Source organism: Oncorhynchus nerka, linkage group LG22 (genome assembly GCF_034236695.1).
Source record: "Oncorhynchus nerka isolate Pitt River linkage group LG22, Oner_Uvic_2.0, whole genome shotgun sequence".
Taxonomy (NCBI): Eukaryota; Metazoa; Chordata; class Actinopteri; order Salmoniformes; family Salmonidae; genus Oncorhynchus; species Oncorhynchus nerka.
This window is the reverse complement of record NC_088417.1, coordinates 48,842,921-48,860,918: the sequence shown is the minus strand read 5'-3', so window position 1 is coordinate 48,860,918 and position 17,998 is coordinate 48,842,921. Positions and strand designations below refer to the sequence as shown.

General features: G+C 40.9%; 2 protein-coding genes across 2 annotated transcripts; one reads left to right on the top strand and one right to left on the bottom strand.

Annotated features, from left to right (window-relative positions):
* The first annotated feature begins 779 nt into the window (after nt 1-779).
* Nucleotides 780-1,657, top strand: cdkn2aipnl (CDKN2A interacting protein N-terminal like). The gene is made up of 3 exons (XM_029625982.2): nt 780-1,043; nt 1,187-1,289; nt 1,462-1,657. Exons 1-3 carry the CDS (start codon nt 832-834, stop codon nt 1,465-1,467), a joined length of 321 nt encoding a protein of 106 aa, XP_029481842.1. The 5' UTR covers nt 780-831; the 3' UTR covers nt 1,468-1,657.
* Nucleotides 1,658-3,549: 1,892 nt separating this feature from the next.
* LOC115105287 (ubiquitin-conjugating enzyme E2 B) lies at nt 3,550-16,142 on the bottom strand. The gene is made up of 6 exons (XM_029627125.2): nt 15,963-16,142; nt 11,832-11,912; nt 7,121-7,146; nt 6,631-6,720; nt 6,372-6,460; nt 3,550-6,092 (listed from the first exon to the last, which is right to left on the bottom strand). The coding sequence occupies exons 1-6, from the start codon at nt 16,004-16,006 to the stop codon at nt 5,964-5,966; spliced, it is 459 nt and encodes a 152-aa protein (XP_029482985.1). The 5' UTR covers nt 16,007-16,142; the 3' UTR covers nt 3,550-5,963.
* Nucleotides 16,143-17,998: the final 1,856 nt, after the last annotated feature.

Here is a 17,998-nt window from a genome sequence, read left to right as displayed (position 1 = left end):
GCAAGAGATATTGAGGTGAATGGCATAGGTTTACTAGATAATAAATTCAAAATGTATTAAATGATAACAGTGTCATTTTCCTTGCTTGAAACCTTAAAGTTGTTTCTTTCCATATATATATATATATATATATATATATATATATAGATATATATATTCTATAAATGCTATATTTAGTTAGGCTTCATCATTTGATGTGAACTGGACCCATGCGTGGCTCACTCTTGGCTCTCCTTTAAGATTATCCATAGACTCGACCCATGTAATAGCTTGATTTCTAAATATATACCTGATGTTACAAGTGAATGAATCTATTGAACACATATTGTGTATTTGTTTACATAGTGAGGTGTTCTGGACTGATGTAAAAAAAATATATATCTTGGCAACAAAATGCATACCACCATTGAAATATAGAAAGTTTGACATATTAGTTCACTACACTGATTCCACAATTGAACTCCAGTATGTCATAAATCTATTTATTTTATTAGGAAACATTCTCATACACAAACCAACATTTATGAAAAAAGGCCCTTTAAAAAATGTTAAAACTGATTTGGAAAACTATTTAGAATCATTAAAACGAAAACAAAACGTCTAAACAAATTATTCGCTACATATCTATATTATTTCTCGGTGTAATCCCTCTGTCTGTTCTGGTTTTTGTGTTTTGCATGTTACTGTTTAATAATAATAAAAAAATAAAAACAAGTCTTAGCTGATCTTCATACTTTTACTGTCTTTGCTGCGACTTTTTCGCATGAGCTTCCTGCCTTCCTCTCTGCAAGACGCATTTTTGTAGTACGGAAGCGTGCGTTACTTGTCGACATGGCGGAGGTGGAAATCGAGGAATTCATTGAACAAAACAGGCATTTGGCCACGCTTGTAGATACATATCGTGGCATCTCAGAGAGTGAAAAACACTGGAAGGCCAGGAGGGAATTCCTATTCAGAAATATAAACGACTTTGAGGACCCACACATTGACCAGCTGCTAGCATTGTCCATGGTATGGGCCAACAACGTGTTTCTTGGCTGTCGGTGAGTAAACAGTAATACACTTCATGTGCATTGACTACCGGTACTTGAAATGTTATTTAGCTAAAATGCCTTATAGCATAGCATCATGTAACTAATGTATGGAATGCAATGTAACTAACTTCTGTTTCTGCATGCTCTCTCAGATACAGTCCAGACCTCCTGGAGAAAATGAAGGAAATGGCTGAAGGAATTGTGGTAGAGAATGCCCCTGTTTTCAAAACCAGAGATGAGATAATGAAAAAACAGGTAAATTCGATTTCATCCCAAAATAATTCCTCATCTTTTTGTCATGTCTTAGACTAGTCCTTCCAACATATCACTTTCTCCTATCCGCTTCATTCAGGTCAGTGATCACAGAGGCAAGGTAACACTGTTAGGACACACCACAATAACCATTCTCTCTCTCCCTCTCCTTCAGAAATGATGATTGGAGGACCTGGTCTGTTATGGATGGATCACCTTACTGTCCAACTTTCCTTTTACCAGATGCATAGGATTTTAAAATGTTGTTTTCTTAACATGCAAGCTTATTGTTTTTTAATTGGGTATTATAACAAATGTAACATAAGCAATAACTTCTGAAACATTTTATACATTAAAATAATTGTAGTTGATTGGCCTGCTTCAATATCTAATGTACATGACAATGGCCATTATCTGAATACCATGGCTGAGAACATGTTGCAAGAATAAACATTGTAAGGCCAGAAATATGCCATGTGATGATTTACGATTTTTACATAATCTTCTGAGAGCCATGTACTTCACATTCAAATCAAGGGAGGGGTACAGAAAAGGGCTTTCCACGTGGTCTTCACACATTCCTCAGTTCTCCCTAATTATCCCAGAGTGAACTATCCTTGATTCCATGCCTTGCCTCCTTCTCAGAACTTCAGATCTTCTGCTTCAATGTGCTTTCTGAAGTCTATGCTGGTATATGGCCCTGGTGCTTGCCCACTGAGCAGTAAGGGGAACACTGCCCCCTGTCTGCCAGGGATGATCCAGACCAGTCTGCTCTACTACTAAAATATAAACGCAACATGTAAAGTGTTGGTCCCATGTTTCATGAGCTGAAATAGAAAATCCCAGAAATGTTCCATACGCACATACAGCTTATTCCTCTCAAACTTGTTTCTATCACTGTTAGTGAGCATTTCTCCTTTGCCAATATAATCCATCCACCTGACAGGTGTGTCATCAAGAAGCTGATTAAACAGCACAATCATTATATAGGTGCGTCTTATGCAGGGGACAATAAAAGGCCACTCTAAAATGTGAAGTTGTCACACAATGCCACAGATGTCTCAAGTTTTGAGGGAGCGTGCAAATTGACATGCTGTGACTGCAGGAATGTCCACCAGAGCTATTACCTGAGAGTTGAATGTTACTTTCTCTACCATAAGCTGCCTCCAATGTCGTTTTAGATCATTTGGCAGTACGTCCAACCAGCCTCACAACCGCAGACCACGTGTAACCACGCCAGCCCAGGACCTCCATATCCAGCTTCTTCACCTGCAGGATCGTCTGAGACCAGCCACCCGGACAGCTGATGAAACTGGGTTTGCACAAAATATCTCTGCACAAACTGTCAGAAACCGTTTCAGGGAAGCACATCTGGGTGCTTGTCGTCCTTACCAGGGTCTTGACCTGACTGCTGTTTGGTGTCGTAACCGACTTCATTGGGCAAATGCTCACCTTCGATGACCACTGGCACGCTGGAGAAGTGTGCTCTTCACAGATGAATCCCGGTGTCAACTGATACGGGCAGATGGCCGACAGCATGTATGGCGTTGTGTAGACGAGCGGTTTGCCGATGTCAACAGAGTGCCCCATGGTGACAGTGGGGTTATGGTATGTGCAGACATAAGCTACGGACAACAAACACAATTGCATTTTATTGATGGCAATTTGAATGCACAGAAATACCGTCACGAGATCCTGAGGCCCATTTTTAAGGTATCTGATCAACATCTGTATTCCCAGTCATGTGAAATCCATAGATTAGGGCCTAATGAATTAATTTCATTGACTGATTTACCCATATGAACTAACTCAGTAAGATCTTGGGAAATTGTTGCGTTTTGTGTTTATTTTTGTTCAGTATAGTTGTGCAATACATTTTATAGATAAAAGGATAAGTAGGGTTTCGTTTTTTAAATGTGTGCATGCTTTTCTCCTTTGAGAAAACCGCTCATTCAAAGGGGTGGACAGATCTCAAAATTCTTCAGCAAAGGACTCCGGTAGGATACTCATGTTTTCTCAGGGGGAGATGAGGACATTCCTCCGTTTACCTACTAACTTATTGACACTCTTCAACCACTTATCGGTTTCCGGGTCACAGAGGACTGTCTTTTCCCCCAAATGAGATTCTCCCCCAGTTGCCTGCTACTACCCATCGAGGTTGCAGCGGATGAGGATTATTTAAGCTAGTCCATAATACAATCAAAGACAAAACAATTATACATGCCACAGCTGCACTCTTCACATAAGAGCTGAAATCAAAATCTCAAAGTCTGAAAAATGTTTTATTTTGTTTACACAGCATATAAGTATACATTGAGTGAATTCACAAAAATGTATAACATATCCCTTCTCCATATAAGGTTAAATAAACCACTTGCCACAATATGACCCATCCTGTAAAAAATATATATATAGCAAATCAAATGTTATTTATCACATACACATATTCAGCAGATGTTATTTACCCTAGTAAATATGAAAAATGACTTTCATAATAATGTTGGATATGGACAGTGTACTCGTTAAAACAGTGCATTCGGAAAGTAATCAGACCCTTTGACTTTTTCCACCTCAATCTACACACAACACCCCAATAATGACAAAGCAAAAACAGATTACATTTTTGCAAATTTATGTAAATAAAAAATAATAATAAACAGTTACATAAGTATTCAGACCCTTTACTCAGTACTTTGATGAAGTACCTTTGGCAGAGATTACAAACTCAAGTCTTATTGGGTATGAAACAAGCTTGGCACAGCTGTATTTGGTGATACAGAGCCTCTCAAGATCTGTCAGGTTGGATGGGGATCGTCGCCGCACAGTTATTTTCTGGTCTCTCCAGAGATATTAGATCGGGATCAAGTCCCGTCTCTGGCTGGGCCACGCAAGGACGTTCAGAGACTTGTCCCAAAGCCACTCCTGCGTTGTCTTGGCTGTGTGCTTAGGGTCGTTGTCCTTTTGGAAGGTGAACCTTCGCCCCCAGTCTGAGGTCCTGAGCAGGTTTTCATCAAGGATCTCTCTGTACTTTGCTTCGTTCATCTTTGCCTCGATCCTGACTAGTCTCCCAGTCCCTGCCACTGAAAAACATCCCCACAGCGCGATGCTGCCACCATGCCTCTCCGTAGGGAATGTGCCAGGTTTCCTCCAGATGTGGCGCTTGGCATTCAGGCCCAAGAATCTTGGTTTCATCAGACCAGAGAATCTTGTTTTTCATGGTCTGAGAGTCCTTCAGGTACCTTTTGGCAAACTACAAGCGAGTTGTCACGTGCCTTTTACTGAGTGGCTTCTGTCTGGCCACTCTACCATAAAGGCCTGATTGGTGGAGTGCTGCAAAGATGGTTGTCCTTCTGGAAGGTTCTTCCATCTCCACATAGGAACTCTGGAGCTCTGTCAGAGTGACCATCGGGTTCTTGGTCACCTCCCTGACCAAGGCTCGTCTCCCCTAGTTGCTCAGTTTATAGGAAGAGTCTTGGTGGTTCCAAACAAGGCCACTATGTTCTTGGGGACCTTCAATGGTGCATAAATGTTTTGGTACCCTTCCCCCAGATCTGTGCCTCGACACAATCCTGTCTCAGAGCTCTATAGATAATTCCTTTTTGCTCGTACATGCACTGTCAACTGTGGGACCTTAGACAGGTGTGCCTTTCCAAATAATTTCCAATCAATTGAATTTACCACAGGTGGACTCCAATCAAGTTGTAGAAACATCTCAAGGATGAGCAATGGAAACAGGATGCACCTGAGCTCAATTACGAGTCTCATAGCAAAGGGTCTGAACTACTTATGTAAAGAGGTATGTTTTCTTTTAAATACATTTGCTAAAATGTCTAAACCGGTTTTCGCTTTGTCATTATGGGGCATTGGAGGGAATTTAAAAATAAATGTAAAAATTGTAGAATAAGGCTAACAAAATGTGAAAGGCTTAGCAGATGTGTTGTTCAATTACAGGTCCAAACAGTAGGATTTTTGTTGGAGTCAGCCTACTATCTGTCCATTTTCCTAGATGAGACAAATTCTCCTCTTATTAAGTTCATTCAATTAACACATTACATGAGACATCTTTTGTGTTTGTGACTTAGGTCTTTTTTTTTCTTCTTTAAAAAAAATCATCGACAAGCAGAATGCCATAGTTACCTTGATCACTCATCAATAATACTGACTCCATTCAGGGCGGTAATTTGAAACTACTGCCAGGATGGGTGCAAAAGAAGATGTCTGCTTTATAGCTGGTCAATTGATCTTACATTTATGCTACACGACAGACTGTAGAATTTCCCAGAGAATACATTATTTTAACCAAGTCGTCATGTTTTATGGATTTCTACTAATTTGCCGATATGACAAAATACTCTCAAATGGTTTAAACCAAGAGATGTTAAAAAATAAAACTATTCTGTAGAAACTAAACAATAACCGCATCAATCCAACAAAAAAATATATATTACAAATTCTGTTAGCAATAACTTATTTCACATCATGCAATAAAAAAAAATTTTTGGAACAAGAACACAAGTATCAGATTGATTTTCTTCAAATGTGTTGGCAAGCAAGTAAAAGTCCCTACTTTCTCTTTCTGGTGGCACTTAAGTTCTTCTGATGTCGGCTTATTTTCTTGATGAGGTAAATGACCGATTGAAGCATTTGATAGGAGTGATGGGGGGTGGGGGAGATGTGTTAGGAGTCTACCCAGCTCTGCTCCACGATGGCAGAAACTCTCTTCTCGTATTCCCGCTTGTTTTCTTGATAGAGCTGTGCAGCCTGGCTGTTGGCTGGACTGTTAGGATTCGGCTCATCCAACAGGGACTGTGAACACAAAAAAAAGAAGTTGTGATTGAATGTACCGGTATGAACGTGTGTAGTTCTTCGACACTACACTTTTAGTGAGGTGTCGGAGTCTTACATACAGTATATCCAGGAGCAGAAATAACACAATGCTACATTACAACAAAGGTCATACAGAGCATACTGCAAAACAGAAATTAAGTACACTACATAAAGAACCTGTTTTGCATTTGTAAAATGCACACAGACAAAGTAGTCTCATGATGTCAGACTGATGGAGGAGAGGATTTACAAACCTACCTGGATAGACGTCAGAATGGACGACACATCATACGTGGGGCTCCAACGATTCTGAAGGATGTCTAAACATATACTTCCATCTGCATAGACTGCAAGATCAAAAGGATTGTTTTCATTTCAAAGAAAGATGTATACACAATCACATGACACAGAATAGCTTACTCGCTGGAAGAGCTAAATGCTGAAAAGTTCATACCAAGTTCACGTGACCAAAGTATTTAGGACATCTCGAATGTGTCCATAGGGACTACTCTCTTACCATTTGGATGAAACATTTTGGAGATAAATCGAACCGTGGGTGGCTTGTTAGGGTACTCTTCTGAAAATTCTATCACAAGTTTAAACGTTCCTGCAGAGAGAGAGAGACAATTAGTGTCACTAAAAAGAAACATCCGTTCCTCATTAATCAAACTAAACCTTTATAGAGGGGAGAAAGAAAAGTGGTCCACCCCACAGCTAACAGTCTGTCACATGACTAATATAAGCCTGAATATGAAGGCTGACTCAGCACTTTCTCCAGATTCCACACAGCATAATTAAAGGAGGCGGAGTCATGCACCTGTTCAAACTGATCACACTTCGGAATACCAAGACTCTCTTTGCTCTTGCCTAGCATGACTGGAAAAAGTAAGAAAGCCAAGTTCATTGTTTTCAACCAGTTCATGGGTTACAGTAGTGTTATGATAAACTGATGATTTACATTCCTGTAAGCCAACTCAAACTGAATTAGACTTTTTGTTTTATCTTACCATCCTCAAATGGTGTACCCACAGGCCTGCAAATAAAGAGAGGAACAATTACTTGTACTGTAACAAGCTCATATCTAGTAATTAGACCCCGACTAACAAAACAAATATATTGCCCCAATGGGGAATATTTAAGATAAATAAAGTTAATTTCATTTAAGAGTAATTAACACAATGCTTAGCATATTTATGTGTTTCCCTTTTATGTAATAAATATGATTTCAAGTGTTCGATTTGCGTCAAGAGTTGGTCACTATGCATACTTGATGCTGTATGTTATGTATTAAGCTCATACTTAATGCTGTATGTTATGTATTAAGCTCATACTTAATGCTATATGTTATGTATTAAATCGAACTTTATATGTCACATGTGCCGAATACAACAAGTGTAGACTATACCGTGAAATGCTTACTTACAAGCCCTTAACCAACAGTGCAGTTCAAAAATAAGAAATTATTTACCAAGTAGACTAAAATAAAAAGTAACACAATAAGAATAATGAGGCTATATACAGGGGGCACCGGTACCGAGCCAGTGCGCATGGGTACAGGTTAGTTGAGGTAACCTGTACATGTAGGTGGGGGCGTAGTGACTATGCATAGGTAACAAACGAACAGCGAGTAGCAGCAGTGTACAAAAGGGGGGGTCAATGTAAATTGTCCGGTGGCGATTTTATGAATTGTTCAGCAGTCTAATGGCTTGGGTGTAAAAGCTGTTGTGGAGACTTTTGGTCCTAGACTTGGAGCTCCGGTACCACTTGCCGTCCGGTAGCAGAAGAAAGTCTATAACTTGGGTGATTGGAGTCATATTTGATAGGCAATCACTGAAATGAAACTACAAACCTCAGATTTCCCACTTCCTGGTTGGATTTGTCTCAGGTTTACGCCTGCCATATGAGTTCTGTTATACTCACAGACGCCCTGTAATTTCACTGGCTGTTGGCGTGGTGGGACGCTAGAGTCCCGAACGATCCCAGAGAGGTTAAGTATTTTATCGAATGGGTGGCAACCCTAAATCTAAATATTGCTGTTACATTGTACAACCTTAAATGTTATGTCGAATTCTGGCAAATTAATTACAGTCTTTGTTAGGAAGAAATGGTCTTCACACAGTTCGCAACGAGCCAGGCGGCCCAAACTGCTGCATATACCCTGACTCTGCTTGCACTGAATGCAAGAGAAGAAACAATTTCCCTAGTTAATATGAATTTCTTTTTACTAAATATGCAGGTTTAAAAATATATACTTGTGTATTGATTTTAAGAAAGGCATTGATGTTTATGTTCATTGGTGCAACGAATGTGCTTTTTTCACAAATGCGCCTTTGTTAAATCATCACCCATTTGGCGAAGTAGGCTGTGATTCGATGATAAATTAACTGGCACTGCGTTGATTATATGCAACGCAGGACAAGCAAGTTAAACTAGTAATATCAACCATGTGTAGTTAACCTGTTGCGACTCTAGGGGCAGTATTTTTGGGAAAAAAACGTTCCCGTTTTAAACGGGATATTTGGTCAGGACAAGATGCTAGAATATGCATATAATTAACAGCTTTGTATAGAAAACACTAACGTTTCCAAAACTGTAAAGATATTGTCTGTGAGTATAACAGAACTGATGTTGCAGGGAATGCCTGAGAAAAATCCAATCCGGAAGTGCCCCAGGTTTTGAAAGCGCTGCGTTCTAATGAGTCCCTATTGAGCTGTGAATGTGCCATCAACGAGCTTACCCTAACCCTACGCTTTCTTACGCTCCCCAAGGTGTCTACAGCATTGTGACGTAGTTTTACGCATCTATGTTGAAGAATAGCCGTAGGCGACCACATTGCGTAAGTGGTCACATGGTGGCTCCGAGAGAGATTCTCACGTAAAATACAGAGGTAGCCATTATTCCAATCGGTCCTAAGGAAAAACGAATTGTCCAGACGGATATATTATCGAATAGATATTAGAAAAACACCTTGAGGATTGATTATAAACAACGTTTGCCATGTTTCTGTCGATATTATGGCGCTAATTTGGAATATTTTTCGCCGTTTTCGTGACTGCAATTTCCGGGCGATTTCTCAGCCAAACGTGAAGAACAAACGGAGCCATTTCGCCTACAAAAATAATATTTTGGGAAAAAATTAACTTTGGCTATCTAACTGGGAGTCTCGTGAGTGAAAACATCCGAAGTTCAAAGGTAAACGATTTAATTTTATTGCTTTTCTGATTTTCGTGACAAGGTTGCCTGCTGCTAGCAAGGCATAATGCTATGCTAGTCTATGATAAACTTACACAAATACTTGTCTAGCTTTGGCTGTAAAGCATATTTAGAAAATCTGAGATGACAGGGTGATTAACAAAAGACTAAGTGGTGTTCCAATATATTTCACTTGGGATTTTCATGAATAGGAAGATTTTCTAGGAAGATTTATGTCCGTTGCGTTATGCTAATTAGTGTCAGGCGATGATTACGCTCCCGGACCCGGGTTTGAGAGTCACAAGAAGTTAACTAGTGATTATGTTAAGATTGTTTTTATAAGATAAGTTTAATGCTAGCTAGCAACTTACCTTGGCTCCTTGCTGCACTCGTGTAACAGGTGGTCAGCCTGCCACGCAGTCTCCTCGTGGATTGTGATGTAATCGGTCACAATCAGCGTCCAAAAATGCCAATTACCGATTGTTATGAAAACTTGAAAATCGGCCCTAATTAAAATCGGCCATGCCGATTAATCAGTCGACCTCTACTTGAATCTCTCGACCCTCTCCACTACAGCCCTGTCGAAGTTAATGGGGGCCTGAGGGAGAGGTTGTTGTCCTGGCACCACACTGCCAGTTCAGGCAGGTTACCTTCGCTTCCTTGGGCACAGGTACTATGGTGGTCGACTTGAAACATGCAGGGATTACAGACTCAGTCAGGAAGAGGTTGAAAATGTCAGTGAAGACACTTGACAGTTGGTCCGCGCATGCTTTGAGTACATGTCCTGGTAATCCGTCTGGCCCAGCGGCTTTGTGAATATTGACCTGTTTAAAGGTTTTGTTCACATCGGCTACCGAGAGCGTTATCACACAGTCATCCAGAACAGCTGGTGCTCTCCTGCATGCTTCAGTGTTGCTTGCCTCGAAGCTAGCATGAAAGGCATTTAGCTCGTCTGGTAGGCTCACGTCACTGGGCAGCTCACGTCTGGGTTTCCCTTTGTATTCCGTAATAGTTTTCAAGCCCTGCCACATCCGACAAGTGTCAGAGCCAGTGTAGTAGGATTCAATCTTAATCCTTTATTGACACTTTGCTTATTTATTAAACTCATACTTGATGCTGTGTGTTATGTATTAAACTCATATTTGTTGATAGTGATTGACGTCAGACTGGAGGTACACTGATATTGATGACCGTATGAACATTGTGTGATTCTGTAGCATCTGGCAAAAAGTCTGTATTTTGTTGTGACTTTGAACAAGCCTCTCTTGCTGTTGAGAATGGCTTACCAAGAAAAACTTCCAAAAGGACTAATTTGAGGCTAAAAGGAGTTGGAGCACTCAACAAAAAAAGGCAGAGATTCCCCCCCTCCCAGCTGTTGTTTAGAGAACATTGGTGCTGTGATATTAGAATATAAGGGCTTCCTTCATACTGCAAGCAGACACAAAATAACAGTATCCACTTCCCCAGAGTCAGATTAAAAGGCCTCATTGCCAAAAGCATCCCTTTAAAGAAGGCAAATTAGACATTTGTCTTAGCCTCTGCTCTGGAGATGGTCTCCCTGAATTATTGTAATACATTTAAATTGTTTTGATTGATATGATCACTTTTGTTCACCAGGAGATGCTCTTTACACCCTCCTTATAACAAATATAATTTTGATACAGACTATTAAATAGCACATTGCATTACAAAGAAGTTTAATATATGATGTGGCTGTTACGTTGTGATGGTTGTTTTAATCCTGTTTGGACCCCAAGGACCCTAATAAATACAAATAATGAGTATGACTATGCAATACATTCCAGGTTTCAGATACATTTATTTTGTTAATTGGAAATGGGAATATTTGTGTGGCAAATAGCCTCCACAGTTCAACAATTACATGTCACCATCTAAACTAACCCCCAGCCAACACACACCTCTGGCTCCCACTCTGACTGTAGCCTAAAACCACAGCTCAATTTGCCCATATCCACATGGTCCTGATGCCAATGCCAGGATGATCACACTGGCACAATAACTTTAATTTTTCTATTTATGCGTTATTTTACCAGGTAAGTTGACTGAGAACACGTTCTCATTTGCAGCAACGACCTGGGGAATAGTTACAGGGGAGAGGAGGGTGGGATGAATGAGACAATTGTAAACTGGGGATTATTAGGTGACCGTGATGGTTTGAGGGCCAGATTGGGAATTTAGCCAGGACACCGGGGTTAACACCCCTACTCTTACGATAAGTGCCATGGGATCTTTAGTGACCTCAGAAAGTCAGGACACCTGTTTAACGTCCCATCTGAAAGACGACACCCTACACAGGGCAGTGTCCCCAATCACTGCCCTGGGGCATTGGGTTATCTTTTTTAGACCAGAGGAAAGAGTGCCTCCTACTGGCCCTCCAACACCACTTCCAGCAGCATCTGGTCTCCCATCCAGGGACTGACCAGGACCAACCCTGCTTAGCTTCATAAGCAAGCCAGCAGTGGTATGCTGCTGGCAAAATAACAAGGGTGGCTTTAAAACACTCACCCAAAAATAACAGCATTCCACATCATGATGTTATTCTCTGATGGAGCACCACTCACGCCAGTTGGGGGGTCTTCTTGAAGTCTGAGGACAGAAAAACCGAGAGGAAACAATAGAATGAAACCTAAACCTTGGCCCGACGACTGGTTTTCTAAACATCAAAAATATTTTGGAGCAAACAAGATGACAAGTGTGCATCCTATTAAACTGAAAGAAGTGGTATTGCTTGTTTGCAAAACAACAGCCATGCATGACAATCACTCTAGAATCCAGAGTCCATTGTGGGCTTCAACATACAAAACAACCCAAACCATAATGGCATTATTACATCCTTAAATATTGGTACTCCTTGACGCTTATTATCACCAAACCCCAGTGTTCTCTGGTAACTCTAAATCCAGCAGTACTATTCCAAAGCGCACCGCAATAAATTTAAAAAACTAACTTCAACAGCTTACCTTCACGCACCAGGTGAGACTGTTTTTTGTAGATCCAACTACAAGTCTCTACAGAGAACACCACTGACCCCATTTACTGTAATCCCCGTGTCAACGAAAAGGCTACTACATGGTGCTGTTACCAATTGTCCCATTTGAATCATGTCACCTTTCCCTGCAAGTCCAATAAAAAGCATGAGCTGGCACACACCCAGAGAACATTATTTATTGTAGATGTTCTGACTAACTGCAAATAAACTGTAAGCTATAAAAACAAAGAGCTGCACACTCCATATGTATAACCTCAAAGTAATTTGTTTGGTAAAAACCACCAACGTTTGTTTCGGCATCACTGTGCCTTCGTCAGGGTAATGTCATGAATGCTTGAACCAGGTTATGTAGACAAACAATCTACTAATTGCACTGTTTGTCTACATAAGCTAGTGATGATGAAACATTGGTGTTTTTTTAACCAATAAATGACTGAAGGTATATACACTGCTCAAAAAAATAAAGGGAACACTAAAATAACATCCTAGATTTGAATGAATGAAATATTCTTATTAAATACGTTTTTCTTTACATAGTTGAATGTGCTGATAACAAAATCACACAAGAATTATCAATGGAAATCAAATGTATCAACCCATAGAGGTCTGAATTTAGAGTCACACTCAAAATTAAAGTGGAAAACCACACTACAGGCTGATCAAACTTTGATGTCCTTAAAACAAGTCAAAATGAGGCTCAGTAGTGTGTGTGGCCTCCATGTGCCTGTATGACCTCTCTACAACGCCTGGGCATGCTCCTGATGAGGTGGCGGATGGTCTCCTGAGGGATCTCCTCCCAGACCTGGACTAAAGCATCCGCCAACTCCTGGACAGTCTGTGGTGCAACGTGGCGTTAGTGGATGGAGCGAGACATGATGTCCCAGATGTGCTCAATTGGATTCAGGTCTGGGGAACGGACGGACCAGTCCATAGCATCAATGCCTTCCTCTTGCAGGAACTGCTGACACACTCCAGCCACGAGGTCTAGCATTAGGAGGAACCCAGGGCCAGCCGCACCAGCATATGGTCTCACAAGGGGTCTGAGGATTTCATCTCGGTACCTAATGGTAGTCAGGCTACCTCTGGCGAGCACATGGAAGGCTGTGCGGCCCCCCAAAGAAATGCCACCCCACACCATGACTGACCCACCGCCAAACCGGTCATGCTGGAGGATGTTGCAGGCAGCAGAACGTTCTCCACGGCGTCTCCAGACTCTGTCACATGTGCTCAGTGTGAACCTGCTTTCATCTGTGAAGAGCACAGGGCGCCAGTGGCGAATTTGCCAATCTTGGTGTTCTCTGGCAAATGCCAAACTTCCTGCACGGTGTTGGCCTGTAAGCACAACCCCCACCTGTGGACGTCGGGCCCTCATACCACCCTCATGGAGTCTGTTTCTGACCGTTTGAACAGACACATGCACATTTCTGGCCTGCTGAAGGTCATTTTGCAGGGCTCTGGCAGTGCTCCTCCTGCTCCTCCTTGCACAAAAGCGGCGGTAGCGGTCCTGCTGCTGGGTTGTTGCCCTCCTACGGCCTCCTCCACATCTCCTGATGTACTGGCCTGTCTCCTGGTAGCGCCTCCATGCTCTGGACACTACGCTGACAGACACAGCAAACCTTCTTGCCACAGCTCGCATTGATGTGCCATCCTGGATGAGCTGCACTACCTGAGCCACTTGTGTGGGTTGTAGACTCCGTCTCATGCTCCCACTAGAGTGAAAGCACCGCCAGCATTCAAAAGTGACCAAAACATCAGCCAGGAAGCACAGGAACTGAGAAGTGGTTACCACCTGCATAACCACTCCTTTATTGGGGGTGTCTTGCTAATTGCCTATAATTTCCACCTGTTGTCTATTCCATTTGCACAACAGCATGTGAAATGTATTGTCAATCAGTGTTGCTTCCTAAGTGGACAGTTTGATTTCACAGAAGTGTGATCGACTTGGAGTTACATTGTGTTGTTTAAGTGTTCCCTTTATTTTTTTGAGCAGTGTATATATGGAGTAGAGGTCGACCGATTATGATTTTTCAATGCCGATACCGATTATTGGAGGACCAAAAAAGCCGATACCGGTTAAATTGGCAGATATTTTTGATTTATTTGTAATAATGACAACAATACTGAATTAACACTTATTTTAACTTAATATAATACATCAATAAAATTACTTCAGCCTCAAATAAATAATGAAACATGTTCAATTTGGTTTAAATAATTCAAGATTGAATCCCCTGAGCTGACAAGGTGAAAATTTGTCGCTCTTACCCCCGAACGAGGCAGTTAACCCACCATTCCTAGGCCGTCATTGAAAATAAGAATGTGTTCTTATTCTGTTCTTATTCTGTTCTGACTTGCCTAGTTAAATAAAGATTAAATAAAGTAGATTTTTTTTAAATACCGATTTCCGATTGTTATGAAGACTTGAAATCGGCCCTAATTAAATCGGCCATTCCGATTAATCGGTTGACCTCTAATACGGAGTGTGCGACTCTTTTTCGGAAATATTGATGTTGCCAACCAGATACTTGCTGTGTGACGTAGACTACAAATAGACTAACTAATAACATATCTTATGAACAATGTATGTCACAAATAGACTAACTAATAACATATCTTATGAACAATGTATGTCTAAAATAGGTGTTGTGTAAGACTGAAACTAAGCATTTACCAAAGTCACAATGCTTATCAAGAAATGCTCCATTGGTCTATTTTACACACAAGGACAGTTGATGGCAGAGGAAGCCAGGTAGAGTAGGAATAGAGATGTGACAAATGATACAATTCTGAAAGTTTAAACTGCCATTTAAAAATATATGTTTTCCGTTAAAACGATAGCAAAACATCCATGTGAATTCACAATTCACCTGCGATGCTGCCAGCAACGGCTTGGGTCTCACGATGTCCCTTTCTGATGGTTAGGCATTGCACCAGTACCTCAATTCGACCTCGCAAAGTTTGTATTTCCTTCTCAAAGTATTGCAATACAGGACTTCACTGTTGTCGCTTCCCGTTCTCTGCCATTTGTCCTACTGTTATTAACAACAATGACACATACGTGGAGAGTCAACTCCCGGTGTCGACGGACATTTCTGAGTGTCAAGATTCAGCTTGGACTCGACTCATAGGATTCAGTCTTTCAGTTAGTGGTGGCCAAAGTTAAATACCATTCCAAACTTCAGTTATTAAATAACGAAAGCATGGACTACAGTTTATCCTGGCCCATAGACTACTTTCAGGGTGAGGAACCATATAACATCAAGTTGTACAATTGGTAACTACTCCTTTAACTTAGATAGCTATATTTAGCTAAATATAGCTACACATGTTGATGAATAAAAAAAAACAAGTTAACTGGCTAGTAGCACATCTGTATGGCTCTAGCATGCTGGCTAACTGAAGCAACATTGTTACATCTTACTCTAGCTAGCTAGGTACCAGACAGTACAACGTCGCTAGGTATTAAATTAATGACTGGCTCATTGCTAGCTAGCTACAGCCAACTCTGCACTGTACACGCCTCAAATTAACGGTACTGTTAGCTAACTAGAGCCAAGTGTCTAGCTAGCTTCCAGCAAGCGTTACTGTAGTTAGATAACGTTAGCTAGCTAAATACAAAACAACGCAGAGCTAAAACACTGCATTACCTTTTGAAATCTCTCATAAGTCGTCTTCTAGCGGGAGTAGACATGATTCAAAGCGTAAGAACGTAGAATTTGGTCATACAATATATATCGAAACGGTGTTATTAAGGGGTAAATCTTTCGTTTGTGCTTTTCTCTTCTTCTCGACACAACTACAGTGACGTCATGTACCTCCACAGGGGGGAAACCGCAAGGACTTTGGATTGGAACAGTGCACTTTCTCGATGCGTGGTGTCACGCCATCAAATGAACACACTTTTCTCAAAATGTGAACACTGCATGCAATTTCTACGATACCTTAACTTGGTTAGTATTCAAACATTTAGACTTATGGGTTGTCACACCAGGTCTCAGGGATGTCTAGCCAAATAAATGGCCAAATGAGCCTATGTTACTCCTTATAGACCATGGACCTTACATGTTCTGTTCAGAGGCAAATTGGTTCTGGAAGCCAAAACAGCCAAATATTCCATGTAAACTAAAAATCGATGTTCAATTGTGGTCCGGTTATAGAAACGTAAAGCCCTTTACTTTCATATCACATCAAAATAATAGTACAAATGCTGTATATACACTTACTGTAGACTGTTTTAATGCAGTTACAGCCAACAGTGTTCTTCGATAACACTTGTATGGCGTCCTTCGTGCGTTTACACGCAGGTGTTAAGAGACAATGATAGATAATTAACAGACATTCCACTGTGTTTTCAGTAAACAAGCGCTGTAACATGTAAAAAACCCTAAACCTATAAAGGTGTGTAGTAATTTAACCTTCCGTTTTTTTTATGATTTCTCACTGTTATGAAATATACCTTATGGTTCCAAAACCATAATGCAAGCCATGTGTTTTACTGGCCAGAAGATACTATTGGGGAGGCAGGGTAGCCTAGTGGTTAGAGCATTGGACTAGTAACCGCAAGGTTGCAAGTTCAAATACCCTGAGCTGGCAAGGTACAAAATCTGTCGTTCTGCCCCTGAACAGGCAGTTAACCCACTGTTCCTAGGCCGTCATTGAAAATAAGAATTTGTTCTTAAATGACTTGCCTAAAATTAAAATACAATTGTCAAGGGGCACTATAGTAAGCATATAGGGATGGCAAACTGGAAATTCCATGGTCTCTGACTTACTGAGTTAGCTTGGTAAATCAGCTTTTGGTTTTCTTGGTTTAAGGATTCTAGCTTTAGATGATTGCACTAACTGTAAATTAATCTGAAAAAGATTGTCTGCTACTAAAATATTACTCAAATGTAAATGTGTGGGCATCGATGTTTGGAAATGTGGACTTGATAACATCTGATGCCTCTAATGTTGTGGATGTATTTCAAATAACTGACTACACACTGGCTTAATCAAACTGTTGTCCATTCTTCCAAGGGAGCACAGATAACCCAAAGCTTTTCGGATATTAATAGGGCAACAAGCCTGCTAGGATTTCACCATTGTTGAAAAGTAGGTCACGCAGAGACAAAAAAGCAGCCTAAGTCTGCATCCCAAATGGCACCCTATTCTCTTTTGCCCGTTCTGGTCAAATGTAGTGCACTAGAGAAAAGGGTGCTATTTGGGACGCATCCTCATTTTTTTCCTGGCTCCCCGATGAATTAGTTATTCTCATGATGCTCAACAGATTTACATCATATGTGGCTTTGTGGCTTATCAAGGGGGCAGAGAGGGACAATTGGCTTCACTCTATAAATAAACTTGATTCAATCCCTGGCCAGCAGCGACAAACAAACCAACGCTGAACTCAACTGTGCCATTCAGTCTTTTACCCATGCCTACACAAGGAAAAGCCCAAAGATCCTTTTGACATTTTGGACCTGGACATAAACGCAAGCTAAATAGAGGGCATTGAGAGAACATTACTGTTGTTGTTTTTTCCTTCGGTGCTTTCATTGGGATAACTAACCTGGTGGAGATACACAGGCCTAGTACTGTGAGAGAGAGAGAAGTGGTCCCCTCCATATTAGTCTTTTATCAGGTTCAATCTGTGGTTTATTAAACCTCTGTGGTGGAACGGGATACTAAGGCTATTTGACTC